Source organism: Myotis myotis, unplaced genomic scaffold (genome assembly GCF_014108235.1).
Source record: "Myotis myotis isolate mMyoMyo1 unplaced genomic scaffold, mMyoMyo1.p scaffold_m19_p_9, whole genome shotgun sequence".
Lineage (NCBI taxonomy): Eukaryota > Metazoa > Chordata > Mammalia > Chiroptera > Vespertilionidae > Myotis > Myotis myotis.
Genome location: NW_023416401.1, coordinates 24,922,484 through 24,941,980, shown reverse-complemented (window position 1 = coordinate 24,941,980; position 19,497 = coordinate 24,922,484). Strand labels below are relative to the sequence as shown.

Below are 19,497 nucleotides of genomic sequence, written 5' to 3'. Positions count from 1 at the left end.
AATATCAAACAAGTGAAAACTGAGGGATATGGTGCAAAATATCGGACCACTACTCTTTGAAAGGGTCAAAGCTATGAAAGACCAGGAAAGGCTGAGAAACTATTATAGGCCAGAGGAGACTAAGGAGACATGATATCTAAATGCAACATAGTATTCTGGTTTGGAAACTGGGACAGAAAAAGGACATCAGTGGAAAAATTGAAAAAATACAAATAAAGTTGGTAGTGTAATTAATAGTATCATACCAATTACCATTTCTTTTTTTTTGTTTGTTTGTTTGTTTAAATATATTTTATTGATTTTTTACAGAGAGGAAGGGAGAGAGATAGTCAGAAACATCGATGAGAGAGAAACATCGATCAGCTGCCTCCTGCACATCTCCTACTGGGGATATGCCCGCAACCCAGGTACATGCCCCCGACCGGAATCGAACCTGGGACCCTTCAGTCCGCAGGCCGACGCTCTATCCACTGAGCCAAACTGGTTTCGGCCCAATTACCATTTCTTAATGTTGATAACTGCTCCATGCTTATGTGACATTAGAGGACTGTTACCATTAAAGGCCAAATGGGATAGTACTTTGTGTACTATCTTTCATCTTTTCTGTAAATCTACAAATCATTTCAGTATTAAACGTTAAAAAAAAAAAAAGCTTGAAGTTCATATATTTCAAATGAGACAAACATTGAACCAAACATCTTTCAATGCATGTATACAGATAATCAGAAATAACTTCAATTATTTTATATTATAACTAGAGGCCTGGTGCACGAATTCGTGCACTAGTGGGGTCCCTCTGTCTGGCCTGCGGGATCAGGCCAAAACCGGCTCTCCGACATCCCCTGAGGGGTCCCGGATTGCAAGAGCATGCAGGCTAGGCCCAGGGACCTCACCAGTGCATGATCAGGGCCAGGGAGATATGCAGAAGGTTGGCCAGCTGGGGAGGGACTGTAGGAAGGCTCCAGGGCGTGTCCGGCCCTCTTGCTCATCCTGATTGGCCAGACCCCAGCAGCAAGCTAACCTACTGGTCGGAGCATCTGCCCTCTGGTGGTCAGTGCATATCATAGTGAGCGGTTGAGTGCTTAGCATATCATTAGCATATTACACTTTGATTGGTTGAACGGGTGACCAGACACTTAGCATATTAGGCTTTTATTATATAGGATATAGAATACTCAAATTTTGAGAGATATTTATTTTACTTGGATTTAACAACTTTTAAATGAAAGCAAAGATGAAAGAATTTCTGAACTTTAGGTAGGTATCCTTCCACCAAAGAGATATTATCTCCTCAAAGATCCCTCTGGAAAACATCAAGAGGTTACAGATATCATTTTTTTAAATTTTGTTTTTCAATTACAATTGACATTCAATATTTCAATTTTAGCTCTTTGTTACCTGCATTGGCACTGTAATAACTTTTCCCCAAACTTCCTGTTTTATATCAGTTATATTGATATTTTTACAGTGTTGTGTGAATCTGTTAAAGGTTGTTTTTAGTCATGGATTACAGGAAACCTAAGCAAACAGCAGTTTAAATAAACAAGTAGTGAAGAGTTAGGCAGTTGATGTCACGGGGTTCAGTGCCTCAAGGATGTCAGGACTGAGTTCTCTACAGTTCTTCCGGAGTTTTCCTCATGATTGCAAAACAGCTGCTGTTACCCCAACCATCATGTTCTTGTTCCACCAAGGATGACAGAGAAAATGACTCTATAAAGAAAGGAAAGCTTTCCACAATTTCTTACTCAGCCACAGATGTGTTATTGCAATCTCTAGCTGCAACTGAGGCTGGGAAATGTGGGAATTTTTCTAGTAGGCATCTTTGATGGCCCCAATAAAACTGGTATTTCTTAGTAAGGAAGAACTGCTGATTCTCGCAGTTATATTTTTGTTTTGTATTTAAATATATTTAATATTTACAGGTAGCCTTATATACCAAAGCTTCTTTATACTTGAATGATTTCTTTTGATCCACTTCTTGGTTGGCAGGATTTCATTGTTGGGGTGAGCTGAGGCTGGAACCCCAGGAAGCACACATAGAAACCTGCCTTGTACTTCCCTAATGTCTTCACTGCCTTGGAATCAGACTCTGAATTGAAAGAGAGTCGAGGTGGTCCAAACCTGCTTCCCTCCCCCAGGCAGAAGCTGTCCCTTTAAAAGAGAGAGGAGGCAGGGGTAGCTCACTGCTGCCAGATTGACAGCCAGTGTGCTCCCTGGAGGCCTGGCATCTGACTGGCAGCAGAAGGACAAGTGTCTGGGACGGCTGTGTAACACCCGCTCAGCAGGACTCTGAAGTCGGAGGAATTTGTCTTAAGGGTGTTGCTTGTAGTCTGTCCTAGGCACCTCAGGGTCTCCAACTCTTCCTTCCACGCAGGGCTGGGCACTAGCTTCTCTCCTCCATGCCCTCTATTCTTGGAACCATGGAGTCTTACCTACAAGACCAGACTCGCTGGGCGCCCAGGACTACATACATTTGAACGGCTCTGCCCACCCCCACCCCCAGAATTCCAGGCCTGGACTACCTGGCTCTCATGTCCATGTTCTCTTCTCCCACCCCCTCCAGTAATGAACTTGATATTATTTTTCCTAATTATGAAGATACCATAGGCTCACTGAAAAAAAAGAAAAAGAAAGAAATTATACTTAGTAAAAATCACTGCTAACATTTTTCTGATGTTTTCCTACAGGACTTTTTTTCTGTGCATTATGCATTTTTAAAGTGAGATTTACTTCTATAAACGTATATAAAGCACACAAATTTTAACTATACGACTGGGTGGATTTTTATGTATGAATACACTGATGTGACCACAACCCAGACCCAGATCTAGAATGTTCCCAGTAGGCTTCCCAATTAACGACCTCCCCACTAAATCTCGATCACCATAGACTAGTCTTTTGTAATTTTGAACTTCATGAAAATGGCATAGATGCATTTTTAAAATTAAAATGAGACATAACTGTTTGATGTCATGCTTTTTTTCCCCAGTGAATTTATCATGAGTGTTTCCCTATGTCATTCTTCTTTCAACAGTTATTTTTCATGGCTATGTATTTTTTCATATGATTCTATGTGATTTGTTTACTAATCCCTCAATTTTTGCACATTGAAGCTTTTTCTGAATTTTTGTTATTTTAAGCAGTACGATTTGAAGCATCATCTTTCACATAATTTTCCAGAGGGAAGATAGCAAGGTGGTTCAGAGCATGGGTTTGGAGTTAAAGAGATCAGGGTTCAAGCCCCGGCCTGTCCCTTACCAGTTACTAGAACTTTCACAACTTGCAGCTCTTTGAGCCTCAGTTTCCCCACCTGAAAATGGACATGATAATACTCATCTTTTCATGTGTTGCTAGAAGGGATAAATAGGCAAAGTGTTAAGTACTTAGCATATTGCCTGGCACCGATTGAACACCCAGTAAATGTTAAGCTGCTATTATTCATCTTAGTGTTCACTTCTAATTATTTTCTTAGAAAAAAATTCCTAGAAATAAAATTGCTGGATCAAAAAGAATGCTTGTCTTTAGGGTGTTTTCTTTTTCTTACCACAGTTTGCCAAAATGCCCTCCAGAGAAGCTGTGCCAACTCACAGAACTACCAGCTGTGTGTGAGGAAAAGACCGGAAAAATGTTAGCAGGGAATGGTGCCCTTTCACCATTCTATCAACAACGAGTATCACCACAAAAGAACGAGAGGGAGGAAGAACACAAAGAAGGAAAAAGAAAAAAGAAACCTTGTTGATCAAATGGGGGTGGGGATGGGGTGAAGAGGGAAATCCCTTAATGCTGGTTTGCTTTTACTGAGGTTGACCATTTCCTTTTTTTCTATTGGCCATTTGTTTTCTTCCTTCATTTGGAAATTGCCCTGATCAGGTGTTCTGCTATTTTCTTCTGTTGGGACATTTGCTGGTGTTTCAATAAACAGACCATTACCCAATTTAAAAAGTCCTGTTCTATCCTGCATGGGTGGCAGTTCCTATAACTCAGCCATGGATGTGTTATTGCACATCTGGGCCTTTGTCCCCGTTCCCAAGTTCTCACCTTGGTGGTCTACCTGATTTCATGGTTCCTATTTTTGCCAGGACCCCCTTTCACCACATCTTGCCAGCCTGAGATGTATAGGCTCCAGAGCAACTAATAATTCTCTCTCTCTCTCTCTCTCTCTCTCTCTCTTATTCTTCTAAAAAAATGCTGAACATGTTTGTTCAGCATTTGTTTAGAAGAGAGATTGGGTGATATATGAAGGTGGAGTTGAAATGGAAGACTCCATGTGGCAACAAGCAATTCAGCTCTGGCCCTAAACTTGCATAACTGGCTTAATGAAACTAGAGCCCTGCACTTGGACAGACCCATCTTCCTTGGAAGGTCATCTTGCAGGCTAAACAGTCTCCCCCACTCCTCCAATACTCCGAACAGTTTTTTAAAGTATCAACTTTAAACAGGTATAGTGACATCCTTGAGAGGAGTTCAGGTCAACATAATCCTCTCCATCTCATTTATTTCTAAAGTTGTTTCAGCACCTTCTATAGATTGCACTCTTGGTAACTGCCCCTCTGACTAGTACCTTACTGGTTCTACCTGGATTTCTGAGATCTTTGGGATCATTCCTTGCCAAAGAAGCGATCCAGGAGGAAAGGCCATGAAGGAAATGTATAGGAAACCTAGTTATCCTGAAAGAAGACACCATTCCCAGCTATTAAATTGGAAAATATTTTTTATTTTATTTGTATTTTTATTTTTTTAAAATATATTTCTTTATTGATTTCAGAGAGGAAGAAGATTGATTTCAAGGAGAAGGAGAGAGAGATAGAAACATCAGTGATGAGAGAGAATCATTGATCGGCTGCCTCCTGCATACCCCCCACTGGGGATTGAGCCCATAACCCAGGCATGTGCCCTTGGCCGGAATCGAACCTGGGACCCTTCAGTCCACAGGCTGATGCTCTATCCACTGAGCCAAGCATGCTAGGGCGGAAAATATTTTTTAAAAGGAAGAGAGAGGAGAAAAGAAAAGGAATTATTTTGAAATTAACTACTAAAGGAGATTTAAAAAATATATATTTTTATTGCTTTCAGAGAGGAAGGGAGAGGGAGAGAGAGAGAGAGATAGAAACATCAATGATGAGAGACAATCATTGATCAGCTGCTTCCTGCACACCCCACACTGGACCAGCAACCCAGGCATGTGCCCTGACCAAGGAGATTTTAAAAAATTTCCTGGATAAATAGAGGATCTGGATCAATGCAGAAATATCCTATGTTTGTTGGAAGGTAAGACATAATTGGCATTGTAATTGTGTCAATTCATATATTTCTAACTAAATATTTGTAGGAGATAAATTGGATAAACCAACTTTAAAATTTGCAAGGAAAAGTAAGTTCCCACAAGTAGCTAAGATGAGTATTCTCAAAAATAAAAGAAAGGTGGGATCTCACCCAACCAGGCTTTGAGACATACTATTAACTCTAATTTGGCAGTGTGCTATTAATGCAAGAACTATAGACAAATGGAACAGAGGAGAAGAATCCAGAAACAGACCTATGTATATGGATATTTGGTATGTGATAGATGCGGCAACATAAATCAGTGAGGAAAGGATGGGTTGTTTGAATGGTGTGGGGGAAAGTAGCTCCACTGGACAAAATAAAAATAAATTAAATTATATCCTATCCACACCACAAAAGGACAATCTTTAGATGGTTTAAGAAGCTGTAAAATATTAAAAGGCAAATCTTTATAATATTGCATTAGGGATATCTTTATCTTTATGATATTCATTTCTTAAATAGATACAAAACGTCCAAACCATAAAGGAAATGATTGAAGGATTTCAATAAATGACATCCCATACAAAACTAGTGAATGATTGACAGGTTGGGAAAGTGTATTTGCAGCAACAATCAATAAAGGATTAAAATTTAAATTCCACAAGAAACTTGGCAGTAAATCAGCAAGAAAAAAGCTGGCAACCTAACCAAAAAATGGGCAAACTCAAGCCAAGAGGAACTCAACTAGTGAATAAACATATGAAGAGAAACTCAACTTATTCATAACCAGAGAAAGAACAATAAAGACAACAATGCTGCTTTGCATTCATCGGACTGGCAAAAAGAAGAAAGGTGATATCAAGTGCTGGCCAGGAGTAGGGAAATGAGGCCCTATTGCCTTGTAAATTAGTGTAGCCACTCTGAAGAGAAATTTCAAAATATTTAGTCAAACTGAATATATTTTAATCCATTATTTTTTAAATTGTGGGTCATGGCTCATTAATATGTTATAAAACCAGTTTAGCATGCTGGGAGCAACATTTTAATCCTCATCCAAGTATATCAATCGGTTGCTTCCTACACCTCACCCACACTCCACCTGCACTCCACCCCGACCAGGGATCAAACCCCCAACCTAGGTACGTGCCCTGTCCAGACTCAAACTCTCAACCTTTCAGTGTACAGGAGATGCTCCAATCTACTGGGCCACACTGGCCAGGACTGTGATCAACATGTTAAAAAGGAAGTTGAATTAAATAGAGTAAAACACATCAGAAAGCTTTTCTCATAATAAGGGTAAGTGTTATTTCACAAAACTTTTGTTTTACTTATGTGTGTGGAGGGGGCCTTACCAGATTATGATGTAAAATATATTTCTTATTGTGATTCCTAGTCAAATAAATTTGAAAGACACTGGTAATCCTACCACCTCGCAATCCCACTTCTGCATAGAAACTCTAGCAAAGGTAGATAGCCATGAAGATATCCATCACAGAATTGTTTGTAAAGCAAAGTGATGGCAACCAGTTACATTAGTCTGAAAATAAATTTTAGAAATGAAGATAAAAACTAAACAGTAGTTCAAGTGAATAAATTAGAGTTACATAAATTAACACAGATCTTACAAACAGTATTGATCGACTAAAAAGAGGCAATAGAATGAAATACACAGCATGGTAGCATTAACACCAGGCCTTCATCCACCTCGCTGTCTGCCCCTTTCTTCCTCGAATCAGACACGAAGACAAATGCCATTAAAATCTACATTTAGAGGTGGTTTCAAGAAACAAAACAACGAGGGGTTCTTATTGAAGGCAGGCAGGGAATGTCAAACAGGTCATTGGCAGGAGATACCATCAGGTGAGTGTATCCTTTGGAATGCTTTTGGTGACCAAAGAGCCCATGGTAATATGTATTAAACAATAATGCTAACAATTACACTAAGAGACTAAGTAGGGCAGCTCCAAGCTTGGTTAATTCGGTGGCTCAGTGGCATCATTAAGGATCTGGGTTCTTTCTTTTACCTGCTCTGCCAAACAGTGTTTCAGCTATGTCCTAATTTAGCTTCCCTCCTGGTTGCAATGAGTATATGTCCAGCAATGAAAAAGGTAATGTTCCTCTGTACATGTCTATTTTTCTTTTATTTTTAAAAATTATTTATTGGTGAGAGAGAAACATCAATATGTTGTTCCACTTATTTTTTTAAATATGGTTTTTAAAATTGAGTTTAGAAAGAGAGGAAGAGACAGAGAGAAACATCGATTGGTTGCCTCCTGTATGCACCTGACTGGGGATCAAACCAGAAAGCCAAGTATGTGCTCTGACCAGGAATTGAACTGGTGACCTTTTGGTGCAAGGAACCATGATCAACCAACTGAGCTTCAAGGGCCGGGACTGTTATTCCACTTATTTGTGCATTCATTGGTTGCTTCTTATATGTCCCCTGACGTGAGATTGAACCTGCAACCTTGGCGTATTGGGACAACACTCCAACCAACTGAGCTACCAGGCCAGGGCTAGTGTGTCTATTTTTCAAGAGCGAGGGAAGCCCAAATTTCACTCCCATCACATTGATTATAACTGAGTCCTGTGTATACACCAAACCCTGGCCAAAAAAAAAGGCTATGTAGTGTGAATTACCCCAATAAAAACAGAGAAAGAGGTAGGGAGATGGATTTGGGTAGGCAATCCACCCAGTATGTTTCAGATGACTTCAAGAAGAAATGGGGAAAAAAGAAGAGGAAATGGAACTGGGAACTAAAATATCAGGCAGCAAGGCTGATTTTCTCTGTTCATCTCTACAGAGTTCTTTTTCACTCGCTCCTGCTTCTCTGCACAGTCTGGCTTTCTTTGCCCCACATGGCCCATGACCCAGACAAGGCTCCTTTAACCCACGTTGATTTCTCCTCCCAGCTCAAGTACCCAGACCCCGCAGTGGATGTACTAGCCAAGGTAGGCTAATTGCTGCAACAACCGAGTCTGAACTCTCAGTGACTTCGGACAATAAAATGTTATTTCTTGCTTACATCGCAGTCCAATTTGGGTCAGTGTGTGTGTGTGTGTGTGTGTGTGTGTGTGTGTGTGTGTGTGTTGGTTGAGAAGACCCAAGAAGAATGGCAGCCCTTGATGAAGGGGCTGCTACAGGTGAAGCCTGGCTTGAGGCAACCCAACCCAGGTCTGCAATAACGCCTGACTTAGTGGCAGAACTGTAGGCATGAGCTAACCAAGAAAGGGGAAATCACACCAGGAGTCCACTGCCTGCCACTATATTGTTGGCCAGAGGCCCAGTCCACTTTGTTAGCTGCCTTCCCTCCTCCACACTGTCAGCTTCCGGGACCCCCTGCCACTCTTGCTGGGTGAGTAGGCAACCTGGAAGGCAGCAGGGAAAGCACTGGCTCACATCAGGGCATGTGGCCATTAGAGGGCGTGTTCCGAAGAAGCACTGATTCTCCAGGTGCTGCAACAGATTTGTCCAAAGTGCTATGCAGCTTTAGGCAGTCTCTTGCACCTTCTGGCCTCAGTTTCCCTCTCTCTCCGAAGAGGGAGCTGGATGACCGTTAGATCCTTCCAGCACGGGATGTCTGTCTCTTACAGAGGGGGCTATCCTGTCCTTAGTAGTAGGAGCTCACACTTGCAGCGCACTCACTGTGTTTGGGCTCTGTTCTAGGAACTCCCACATTTATTCCTCGCTCGATGATAGCACACTGTGAGGCACAGGCCCCGTTCTATAATGGAAGAAACTGAGGCCCAGAGACGTTAATTCACTTGAGCAAGATTACCAGTCCCTTGTGGCATACAATATTTATCCCAGAACTCAGTGGTGTAAAACCACAACCACGTACTCTGTGGGTCAGGAATCTGGGGAGGGCTCCGCTGAGTAGTTCTTGTTTGAATGTCTCTTATGCAGTTGCCATCAGAACTGAGCTGGGGCTGCCTCGAAGTGGGACACCCCAGATCACTCCTCACATGCCTATTGCTAATGCTGGCTGCCGGCCTGCAGGTGAGCAGGCCTTCCTGTGGCCTCTCCAGCACAACCTCTCAGGGCATTTGGACTTCCTATATGGAGGCTGGCTTTCTACAGAGTGGGCAACCCGAATGAGCCACAAAGAAGCTGCAGGACGCTTTCTGACCTAGCTTCAGACGTTGGCATAGCACTTCTTTTGCATTCTACTGGTTATAAGCCAGTCACTAAGGGTGACCCAGTTTAAGGGACAGGGACACAGATGTTACCTCTCAATGGGAGGACAAAAAATGTGCACAGGTGTTTTAAAACCACCACAGGGATTCAGCTCCAAAGGCTGGCTCATTGCTGGTCTTTCAGACATTCCTCATGGGTCTCACAGAGGGTTTTGGGTAGAGGAGAGCCAGCTGCTGGTTTCAGTTTTCACAGGGTCCCTCTGACTGCTGGGTGCAGTAGCGTGACGCCCAGAGAGGAGGTTGCTGCAAGACTCCTGGGGAGAAATGACTCTTGGGGAGGGGGGTGGGGAGGAGAGGGATGAAGGGAAGTTGTCAGATTCTGGATACATTTTGCGTGTAGAATTGATAGGAATTGCTGATGGATTGAATGTGGCAGGTGAGAGAAAGAGGGGAATCAGAGATGACTCTAAGATTTATGGCCTGAACAGTGGCAAGAAAATGGAGCTGCCAATTACCAAGATGGGGACGATCGGGGGAGGGGAGGCTGTTGACACATAATTATCGCACCAAGCTGCTTTCAAGCTAGGTCTGGTTCCGGGGAAGAGGAGAGGGATCAAGAACATTTACCTGTGCCAGACACTGTGCTGGGTGCTTCACATATTGTGGTAGGCAGAATTGTAAGAATGACTCCAAAGATTCTGGCCCTGGCTTAAGCCCCTCCTGTTTGAGTATGGGTAAAACCTCTGGATATAATGAGATATCACTACCGTGATTATGTCACGCTAGAGGCCCGGTGCACAAAATTTGTGCACTTGGCGAGGGGGTCCCTCAGCCTGGCCTGCACCCTCTCGCAATCCGGGAGCCCTCAGGGTATGTCCAGCAGTCAGACATCCTTAGTGCTGCCGCAGGGGTGGGAGAGGCTCCCGCCACCACCACTGCGTTCACCAGCCATGAGCCCAGCTTCTGGCTGAGCAGTGCTCCCCCTGTGGGAGTGCACTGAACACCAGGGGGAAGCTCCTGCATTGATCATCTGCCCCCTGGTGGTCAATGCGCATTATAGCAACCAGTCGTTCCACTGTTCAGTTGATTTGCATATTAGCCTTTTATTATATAGGATTAGAGGCTCGTTGCAGGAAGATTCGTGCAAGAATAGGGCTTCCTCTGGCCTATTCCTGCAAGAATAGGGCTTCCTGGGGCCGGAGCAAAGCAGGACGCTGCCTCGCTCCCTCCCATCTCTGCTGCCTTGGCTCTGCTCCTGTCTCCGCTGCCTCGGCTCCCTCCCTTCTCCACCGCTTCAGTCCCTTCTGCAGAGCTTGGCTTCCTTCTACGCTGTCTTCAGTCTTCGCTCTGTGCCTGCATATGCAAATTAACCACCATCTTTGTTGGGTTAATTTGCATACTTGCTCTGATTGGCTGCTGGGCATAGCAGAGGGACGGTCAATTTGCCTGTTTCTCTTTTATTAGTGTAGATTATATGACAAAGGGAGATTATCCTGGTAGACTTCATTTAATCACAAGAGCACTTTAAAAGTAAAATTTTCTCATGTTAGTAAGCAGAAGTTAGGGAGAGTCAAAGGATGAGAAGTGTTTGACATCCTGATGATGACCCTGAAGATCGAGAAGACCATGTGCAAAGATCAGAGAGATACTTCTAGGAGCTGAGAGAGACTCCAGCCAATGGGCAACAGGGAAACAGGGACCTCAGTCCTACAGCCACAAAGAACCGAATACTGTCAACAACCAGAGTGAGCTTGCAAACCGATTCTTCTCCAGAGCCTCCAGCTAAGACCCCAGTCTTGCTGTTAACTCGTGAGGTCCAAGCAAAGAATCCAGGTGAGCCTGCTCAAACTTCTGACTGATGGTGTTGTAAGCTAATACATGGTGTTGTTTTTAAGCCTTGTAGTTTGCTATGCTGCAGTAGAAACTTATTTTACTTAATCCTCACAACCACCCAAAATGGAGGGTCTCATCCCCATTGCACAAATGAGGAACAGGTAGGTGAGGTAAAGGGGCTTTGCCCTGGGTCACACAGTGCCACAGTTGGGATGGAAGGAATCTTACCAACTCACTAGGCTGCTTCACAGAGGGGGTGTCAGAGCAACTGGCAGAGGTTAGGCTGGATGGGGGCCTCAGCTCCTGGTCAAGGCCAGGGAATGGAGTTCCAGTTTCTGATTGCGATTGTGTTCTTCTCAGGGGCTCTGAGTGACTGAAGGTGTATATGTGGGAGTGTCTGTGTAAGCTTGGTGGGGTGTTTCATTGTGTGTGAGTCTGAGCGTGTCTGTGCATCAGAATATAGCTGTCACTGGGAGTGACTAAGTTGTATGTGGCTATGTCTCTGCATGATCTTAGCCAAAAGGCCACGAAGCAATATGGCTGTGTCTCAATGTGAGCATGTGTGTGCCCACTGAAGTGTGTCTGAGTGTCTCCCACTGAGGGTCTGTGTAAGGGTGACTGTATGAGTCTGACAGTGTTTGCCAATGTTTGTGTGTATGTGTGAATCAGTGCTGAGAGAGCCGTCACTGGGGGGAGGCTCTGAGTATGTCTGTGCAGGTCTGAGAGTGTGTGTCTTCGGAGTCTGAGTGCCCATGTATGTGAATTCTGGGGTGTCTGAGTAGTGTGGGTACATGAGAGTGTGTGTGCCCGTTTGACCTTCTCTGTGGGTTTGTGTGAGATCTGAGGGTCTGTCTCCCTGTGTGGCCAATCGTGTCTATGCTTGTTGCTCAGTGAGTCTGTGTACCCACGTGCATCTATCTACCTGTGTGGGTCTGTGAGAGTCTGAGGGTGTCTCTGGGTGGATCTGACAGTGTGGGTCTCTGGGTGTCTGGAGTCTGTCTGTGGTTGGTTCGGCAAGTGTCTCTGTGAGTGAGTACATCTGGGTGAATCTCTCAGGTGTGCGTATGAGTCTGATGGTGGCCGTGATGGATTTTGCAAAGTGAATGCAATAGAGCGGGTACCTGTTTGAGCTCCTCCGTGGGTTCACGCGTGAACCTGAGGGTCTCGCGTGCCGGTCCCTCCTAGTGTGTCCCTTCTGAGCGGGTCTGTGTCCCTGGGTGCGGCCTGTCTCGGTGGGTGGGTGACCGGACGCCTGCATCAGGCCAGTCTGAGGGCAGCGTGTGGGGTTGGGCACGGCCACGGGGCCGGGTCACAAATAGCCTGGCACAGCTCTCCCTTGGCGCACACCTGTCGGGCTCGGGGCGGCGGGCGAGAAGGCCCCTCCCGCGCCCACGGGGCTCCCACGCCCCGGCGCGCGGCGCCCCCGCTCGCGGGCGGCGCCCATTGGCTGCGGCGCGGCCCCGAGCCCGCCCCCCACAGCCGGCGGGGGGCGCCGCGGGCCAGAGAGCGCAGCGCCGCCGCCGCCGCCGCCGCCGCCACCACCGCCAGCACCGCCAGCACCTCCGCCGCCGCCGGGAGCACAGCGCGCCGCGGGCTCCGCACACCGCCGGCTCCCGGCCACCCGCCAGCCCCGCCGCGGAGTCCCGCCGGCCCCGGGCCGCCGCCACCACGCCGCGCGCCGTACTCCGCGTCAAGAATGGGGCGGCCAAGCTGCCCAAGCCGCCCGCCGCCGCCGCGGCCGAGGCGCCCGGCGCCGGGGCCGGCATGGAGCGCTCGCAGAGCCGCCTCAGCCTGTCCGCCTCCTTCGAGGCGCTCGCCATCTACTTCCCGTGCATGAACTCCTTCGACGATGAGGACGCGGGTAAGCGCGCCGCCCCCCCGACCCCCCTCGACCCCGGGGGCTGTCTCGGGAGCCGAAGCCGGAGGCCCCCTCCCGGACCCGGTGCGTCCTTAGAGGCGGCTTCTCTCTTCTCCCCCCGCCCTCTCCCCAGCCCCGCTCGGGGATGCGCCCCACGGTCTCCTTCCTCACCCCCGGGACCCCGGGGTCTCTAGAAGGCGGTGTCTTGCAGCCTCCGCCGCCCCCTGGGGACCCGTAGATCCTCTGCGTTCTCCCCTTTCCCGCAGGTGGGCCCTTTAGGTCGCCCCCACCGACTCTCCTCGCTCACCTGCGCCTACTGGGTGCCCCCTGGCTTGTCCCTGGATCGGACCTGCCACCCTTCCTGAACCTCTGTGTGCACCCACTCCTTAAACCCACGGGCTTTGGCTGCCTCACCCCTGGGGCTCCAGTGCGCCCCCACCCCCCGCCATTGGAGGTGGCGCACAGACCTCAACTCTCCATCTTTTTCCTGGCTGCCTCCAAAGGCTCCCTGCCCTAGACCCCCTGCCCTGCGGCCCAGGCCTTTAGCGCCCATTTGTCTCTCCTCCGCTTCTCCTAGAGGCGGGGTCTCGGGACTCCTGGTCTTATCAGACTGGAGCGGATCCCCAGGGTGGAGTGGGGGGAGCTGGCCGGATGACGGCCTATCCTCTCCTTTCCAGCCCGCTGGTTGGGGGCGGGAGGGAGGGAGGGGAGTGCCAGCTCTACACCTGCGCGCCCCCCGCGTGTGCCCCTGACCCCGGGTGCTCTTGTCCCTGGAGCAGCCTTTTCGGATGGGCTGAACCTGGGCACCATCCAGCGCCCGAACCTCTGACACTCTGGCCTGTGTGCAACCTTAGCCAGAGCCCGAGCGTGAGGAATGTAGGGAAACCTGCTCTTGGGGGCTCTGGGACCAGGCAGAGGGAACATGAGGGCTCCGGATCAGGTTCTGCCCTGTGGGAGTGAATTCACCAACAGGTGGGGTAGCTAGAGGGCTTGGGTGAGAGTTCCCCAAAGAGTGCCACATTGGGAGTCAGAATCAGGTTCCAGCCTTGCTTCTCTACTATTACCTGTGACCTTGGGCAAGTCATGCCACCCCTAGCCTCAATGTCCTCATCTGAAAAAGGGGATGGCAGTGCCGCAGACATAAGGGTGGAGTTAAAAGCGTCTTGTAAGCTGAAAATCTGAGAGCCTTTGTAGTCAATCAGGGGTCAAAGGGAAGAGGGGTGTATGTGGTGGAGAGGAGCAGCATGGCTTCATGGACACTCTTGAGAACCTGATGAAAAAAAATGGACTATCTGTAAAAAAAAAATACACATGTGCACACCCACAGAATTTTGTCCATAGTTTTAGGAAGTCCATGGGCCCTGCTTAAGACTCCTGCCTGCAGGGGTCCTGGTCTGGTCAACCTGTTATCTGATAACCGTGGAATGGAGCTGTGGGTAATGTGGGTCACATCTTCTTGTTGGAGTAGGAGGCAGGTGGGGAAAAAGGAGAAGACTTTGTTGGCTAAGTGAGTGAATGAATGGCCGGTGGAGGGGGCGGGGGAAGCTGGGGGGGGGGGAGGGGTCGGGGGAAGGGGGGGGCGAGGGGGGGCGGGCAGACCCTTGGCAGACCTGTCTTGCTGTAGACCTAGAGATGGGGGTGGGGTAAAGATGGTTACTGCAGAGCCGTTTTACAGAATCACCATTTTACAGAAAAAATAACTGAGGCTCAGGGCCTTAACTTCCCCCTTCAGGTAGCTGAGGGAAGATGTACTATTCTGGACAAGGCAAGGTGAGGAGGAATGGAGGGGCTAACACAGTGGCCTCCATTGGAACAGAATCAGAGAGAAGCAATCAGGTGAGTATGGGGGCTGGGGGAGGGAGCCCTGACTTGATGGTCAGGGGCTCTCCTGAAGTTCAACGGGCCACTTGGGTCTCAGGAGCCAGGCTGGGCAACAGCGTGGGTTTGTAGGAGCATCCATGGCAGCGACAGTTAGGTTTTTCTCCAAAGTCATGCTCCATGTCACGGGTCAGATGCCTTGGTGATTGATACTGGTTGCAGGTGACCTGCTCTGGTTTCACTTAAGTCAGAATAGGTAACTTTGTGTAATGTTAGAGATTTTTTTAAAGGTCCACCTGATGTTTTTTTCAAGTGGATTTCTTCAAATTCTTAAGGTTTTCACTTGGAAAAGACCTAGAAATCATCTTGTTCAACCTTCCCCTCCCCCCCAAATGCATGTGTGTGTGTGTGAGAGAGAGAGAGAGAGAGAGAGAGAGAGAGAGAGAGAGAGAGAGAGAATATGTATATATGTATGTGTGTGAGAGACTGAAGCCCCGGTGTGTGTGTGTGTGTGTGTGTGTGTGTGTGTGTGTAACCCAAGGTCACCCAGTGAGGCAGGCACAAAAAGCTGAGAGTAAAATCAGATTCTCTTTCCAGTAAACCACTAGCCCTCTCTCTGAAAGAAGATTTTTAAAAAGCCAGATCTCACTGTGTAGAAAATGGTTCCCAGGTGAGGAGGCCCCAGGGAACGGCTGACAGCCAAGGGTTTGGTTTGGGCATCTCATGCTCACTGTCTGTTCATCTTCAGGGATGCTTCAGGTTTGGGAGGGGAAGAGAGAAAGTCAAGTTTCATTTCCGGAAGACTAATGAGCACCTGGTGAAAATCGGAAGTAGGGACCGTTGTCTTGGTGCTTAATTTCTCTTGTTCTCCTCAAAGTCATTAATTTTCTCCTAAAAAAAGCCTTTTGGATTTATTCTTTTAGAACAGCATCGCGCTGAACTAATTTCTGAAAGCAGCTTGAATAATGTCTCAGATACTGGACAGAGACTGCTTCAGGGGGACTGTCCGAACGGGGTTCACTCCATTGTCCTCTTCTCCATTCCCGCCCCACGTCCCCTTAAGGGCTCAGAAGTGTGTTTCTGAAGGCCTCTGGCTCATCTAGGTGCCTCCCCTTTTTGCTGCTTCTGAGTCCTGTCGAAGGCATCTTTTCCATCAACCAGACTGAGCCACAGCCATCCTCAGGGCTTACCTGCCACCCTTAGCTGGTTTCCTGAGAAACTGTGTGAGGAGGAGACTATTTCATTAGCCTTAACTGGGCCAGAGCACTTTCCTGTCTTGGGCTTGGGAGGTTTGGACATTTTGTGGGCAAAGGAAGCTGCCCCTTCCTCCCACCCCTTTCTAGCCACCCTGGGGCTTAGGATGCTGGTCATGGCAGATTCCTAGAATTCCTTTCAAGAAGCATCTTCGCTTGCACGCTTAGAACTCCTTTCTTATGCTGCTTTTGGCCCTTTTCACAAAGATGCTGGGTTTTAGGGAGGCCTATACTTGGGGGCATTTTTGTGTCTGTGTCTCCATTGCTCAGCCTTGTTGGCACTGGGTTTGTAATTGAGGAGGAGTTAGACACGGGACCTTGGCTTTCTCATCTGTCTGAGAAAGAAAATAGTAGCATGGACCACATAAGGTCAACATTTAAAAAATGATTGCCTTTGACTAGGCATCCTCCTAGGCACTTTAAATATATTATTTTAATTCTTTCCTCATAGCAACCTTATAAAATGAACACTCAACATCCTCATTTTTAGATGAGAAAATCAAGGCACCGAGAGAGTGTTCGTTCAAGGTCACTCAACCAGGAAGTGAGGGAGTTAGGATTTGAACTTGAACAATCTGACTCAAGCATCTGTTACTTCTAATTATTATGCTGTTTGTGCTATGCAAAGGGTTTAATACAGTCAGTACCTGGCACCAGGTAGGCTTGCAATACCTGTTAGCTATTTTCTGTCTTATTACCAAGACTTGTTTCTGAGCATGATAGTGAAAATGAATCTGTGGGCTTGAGGAAGGGGAAAACCTGGTTCTCAAAAATGTTAGCTTTTATAATTTTTAATAAGCTAATTTTATTGCATTGTTACAGCAATTAAGGCAAAGATTGGCCCTCCTTCTAGGAATTGGTTTAAAGATGGGAATTTGGGGGACTTGCATGCAGAACAAGAGGGTGGGGAGCAGTGCAGCTCCCTGTGTCCCTGTTCTTCCTGAATAGTTAATTTTCATCACATGTATAGTCCTAGCCCTGCCACTCTGCCTTGGAGCACTGCTGGGTCTCCAGTTTTCAGCAGATACGAAAGGGGGGTGTTACATCAGGGTCTGGACTTGAGGATGATGTCCCTGAGTCTGACCAAGTGGTTTTGGTGTCCAGTTCTCCCCCGCCCGGGAGAAGGGCGGAGAAGCTAGAGCAGCCAGCTCTGATTTGCCCAAAGGATGCTTCGATCCAGCGCAGGGAGGAAGTTGCCATGGCAACACCGGCTGGCTACCGGTCCCTCTCCTAGCCATTCGGGCAGCATTTCTGGGCTGGAAAGCTCTTTATGGCACCTCCCTCTTCTACTCGGGCCAAATCTGGTGGGTGGGGTGGCATGGTGGGTGGGTCCCACAAACAAATACCAAAGCCCACTCCCCTTCTCTTTGGACAGACCGGAAATGGAAGGAGGTTGTCTGAGTTACTTATCCTGGGTTGTGGGGCGGAGATACCCATATCCTGCCAGACAGATCCCGGCAGGGGGACTCAGAGCTCCATCCCCCCGCCCTCATTTACTCCACTTGGCAGAGTTCTCTTTCCCAGACCAAGTGCTAACTTTTGTCCTTGAAATTTGACCTGAGGTTTTTCTGGGAAATAAAATGTCCTGCTGTTCCACCCCTTCCCCCTGAAAGAGTGCTTCAGCCCTAAGAGGGGGGCTGGACGGGTGAGGAGGAGGCCTTAAAATATCCTTTGGGGTCAAGGCCACTTGAGGGCATGAAGTTGAAGTTGTGAAGCCTCCATTCCCACCTTCATCCCTAGGGTGGGCCACTTCCTGTCCCCCTGTCCCCTTCCCCAGTTTACCACCCAGTGCAGCAGTCTCCTCTAGGTTTGGATAACTGAGGCACGTTAAAGAATTGAGCCAATTATTCCCATGGTTCAGGTTGTGAGAATATGGACCCAAACTACTTTATCTTACTCCAATTACCCTGAAAGAAGTCTCTCAGGAAAATCAGGTTTCATCCCTTCCCCCATTACATGGATCACTGGCATAAGCATCTGCTCTGGTGCTGTTAGAGCTCTTTTATTTTTACTGATTTTTAGAGAGTGAGGAAGGGAGACACAGAGAGAGAAACATCGATCTGAGAGAGAAACATCCGTCAGTTGCCTCCCATACACGCCCAACCAGGAATGGAACTCAAAACCTAGGTAGGTGCCCTGACCAGGTATCGAACCTGCAGCCTCTTGCTATGTGGGACGATGCTCCAACCACCTGAGCCACCCGGCCAGGGCAGAACTCTTTTCTTAAATTCTCTCTCCCTCATGAATCTCCTCTTCCTTGTCTCCACGCTGCCAGACTCCTGACTCCAGCCTCCATGCCTTTGCTGCTGCCAGAGGCCCACCTGGTCCTGTTTGGTAGGAAGGGGGAAGGAGGGATCCATCCACCTTGTCTTCCTTGAGCATGCTGCTGCCTCACTCCCCACCCTCCTCCATCCCAGAGGCTGAGTGAGGGTGAGTGAGGGTGGGCAGAAGAGTGGAGGAGAGCGAGGGTATAGAGAGCTTCTGTGTTAGCTGGCCTTCTCTCCTGGCTCAGGGCCTTTCTTTTTGTTTGCCTCCTCTTCTCAACCATCGCTTCAGCATGTCTTTTAAGAATTGTTAGAAAGGTGCCAGTTTTGGAGAATGTGCTCAAGGAGATGTAATAGATTACATTTCCCCCACTGTAATCTATTCTCTGTCTCCCCGCCCCCCGCCCCCTTTTCAGATCTACAGTCAGTCCCACTGTCTGGCAGAGCCCAGTTGCCACCCTCTTGCCACCTGGAATGACCAACCAGCCGCACTGGAGTTCTCTTTCTCCCCAGCCCAGTTTAATCCCTGGGGTTTGAATTTGACTTCTCTTTGGCTCTGGGCCTCCGTTTCCGTATTAAAAAAAAAAAAGTTAATTCCCTTTGAGCATCTCTAAGGGTTGTAAAAATAAAATAATTGGAAGGCTGCTTGGCTCTGCTTGGTGCTCTCCGCGATCTCACTGAATCATATAGCAACCAGAAGACAGTTATTGCTGCAGATGTACCCATTTGGCAGATGAGGAAAATGGGCAGCTTGGAGTAGTTTAACGAGTCTCTGGGGTTGCATGGTGGTGATTCAAACCCGGAGTGTTTGACTGGATAGGCCACCCTCTACCTCTTGACATGAAATGAGATTCCAGGTGGGAAAGGGCTATGTAAGCCCTGGGGTTGTGCTTGTGCTATCAAAACAGCAAGTTTTGTGGTACAGGGGCCAGTTCACATTCAGATGCACCCTTTTAGGGTCCGCCATCCCGCTACAATGTGCCTCAGCCCACTTGAGAGCCTTCCTGGATGATCCCCATCACGGGGCTGCCTGACCTCCTTGAAGAATCCGGTTGTCTGCCCTGGCCCT

The 19,497-nt window shown here is 47.7% G+C and overlaps 1 protein-coding gene across 1 annotated transcript in view; it reads left to right on the top strand.

Annotated features, from left to right (window-relative positions):
* Positions 1-12,809: 12,809 nt before the first annotated feature.
* RIMS4 (regulating synaptic membrane exocytosis 4) overlaps positions 12,810-19,497 on the top strand; it is a 52,205-nt gene continuing 45,517 nt past the window's right edge. Inside the window, exon 1 of the mRNA XM_036323856.1 lies at positions 12,810-13,096. Within this exon, the coding sequence (XP_036179749.1) occupies positions 13,000-13,096 (97 nt within the window). The 5' untranslated portion in view covers positions 12,810-12,999. The remainder of the gene's footprint in view (positions 13,097-19,497) is intronic.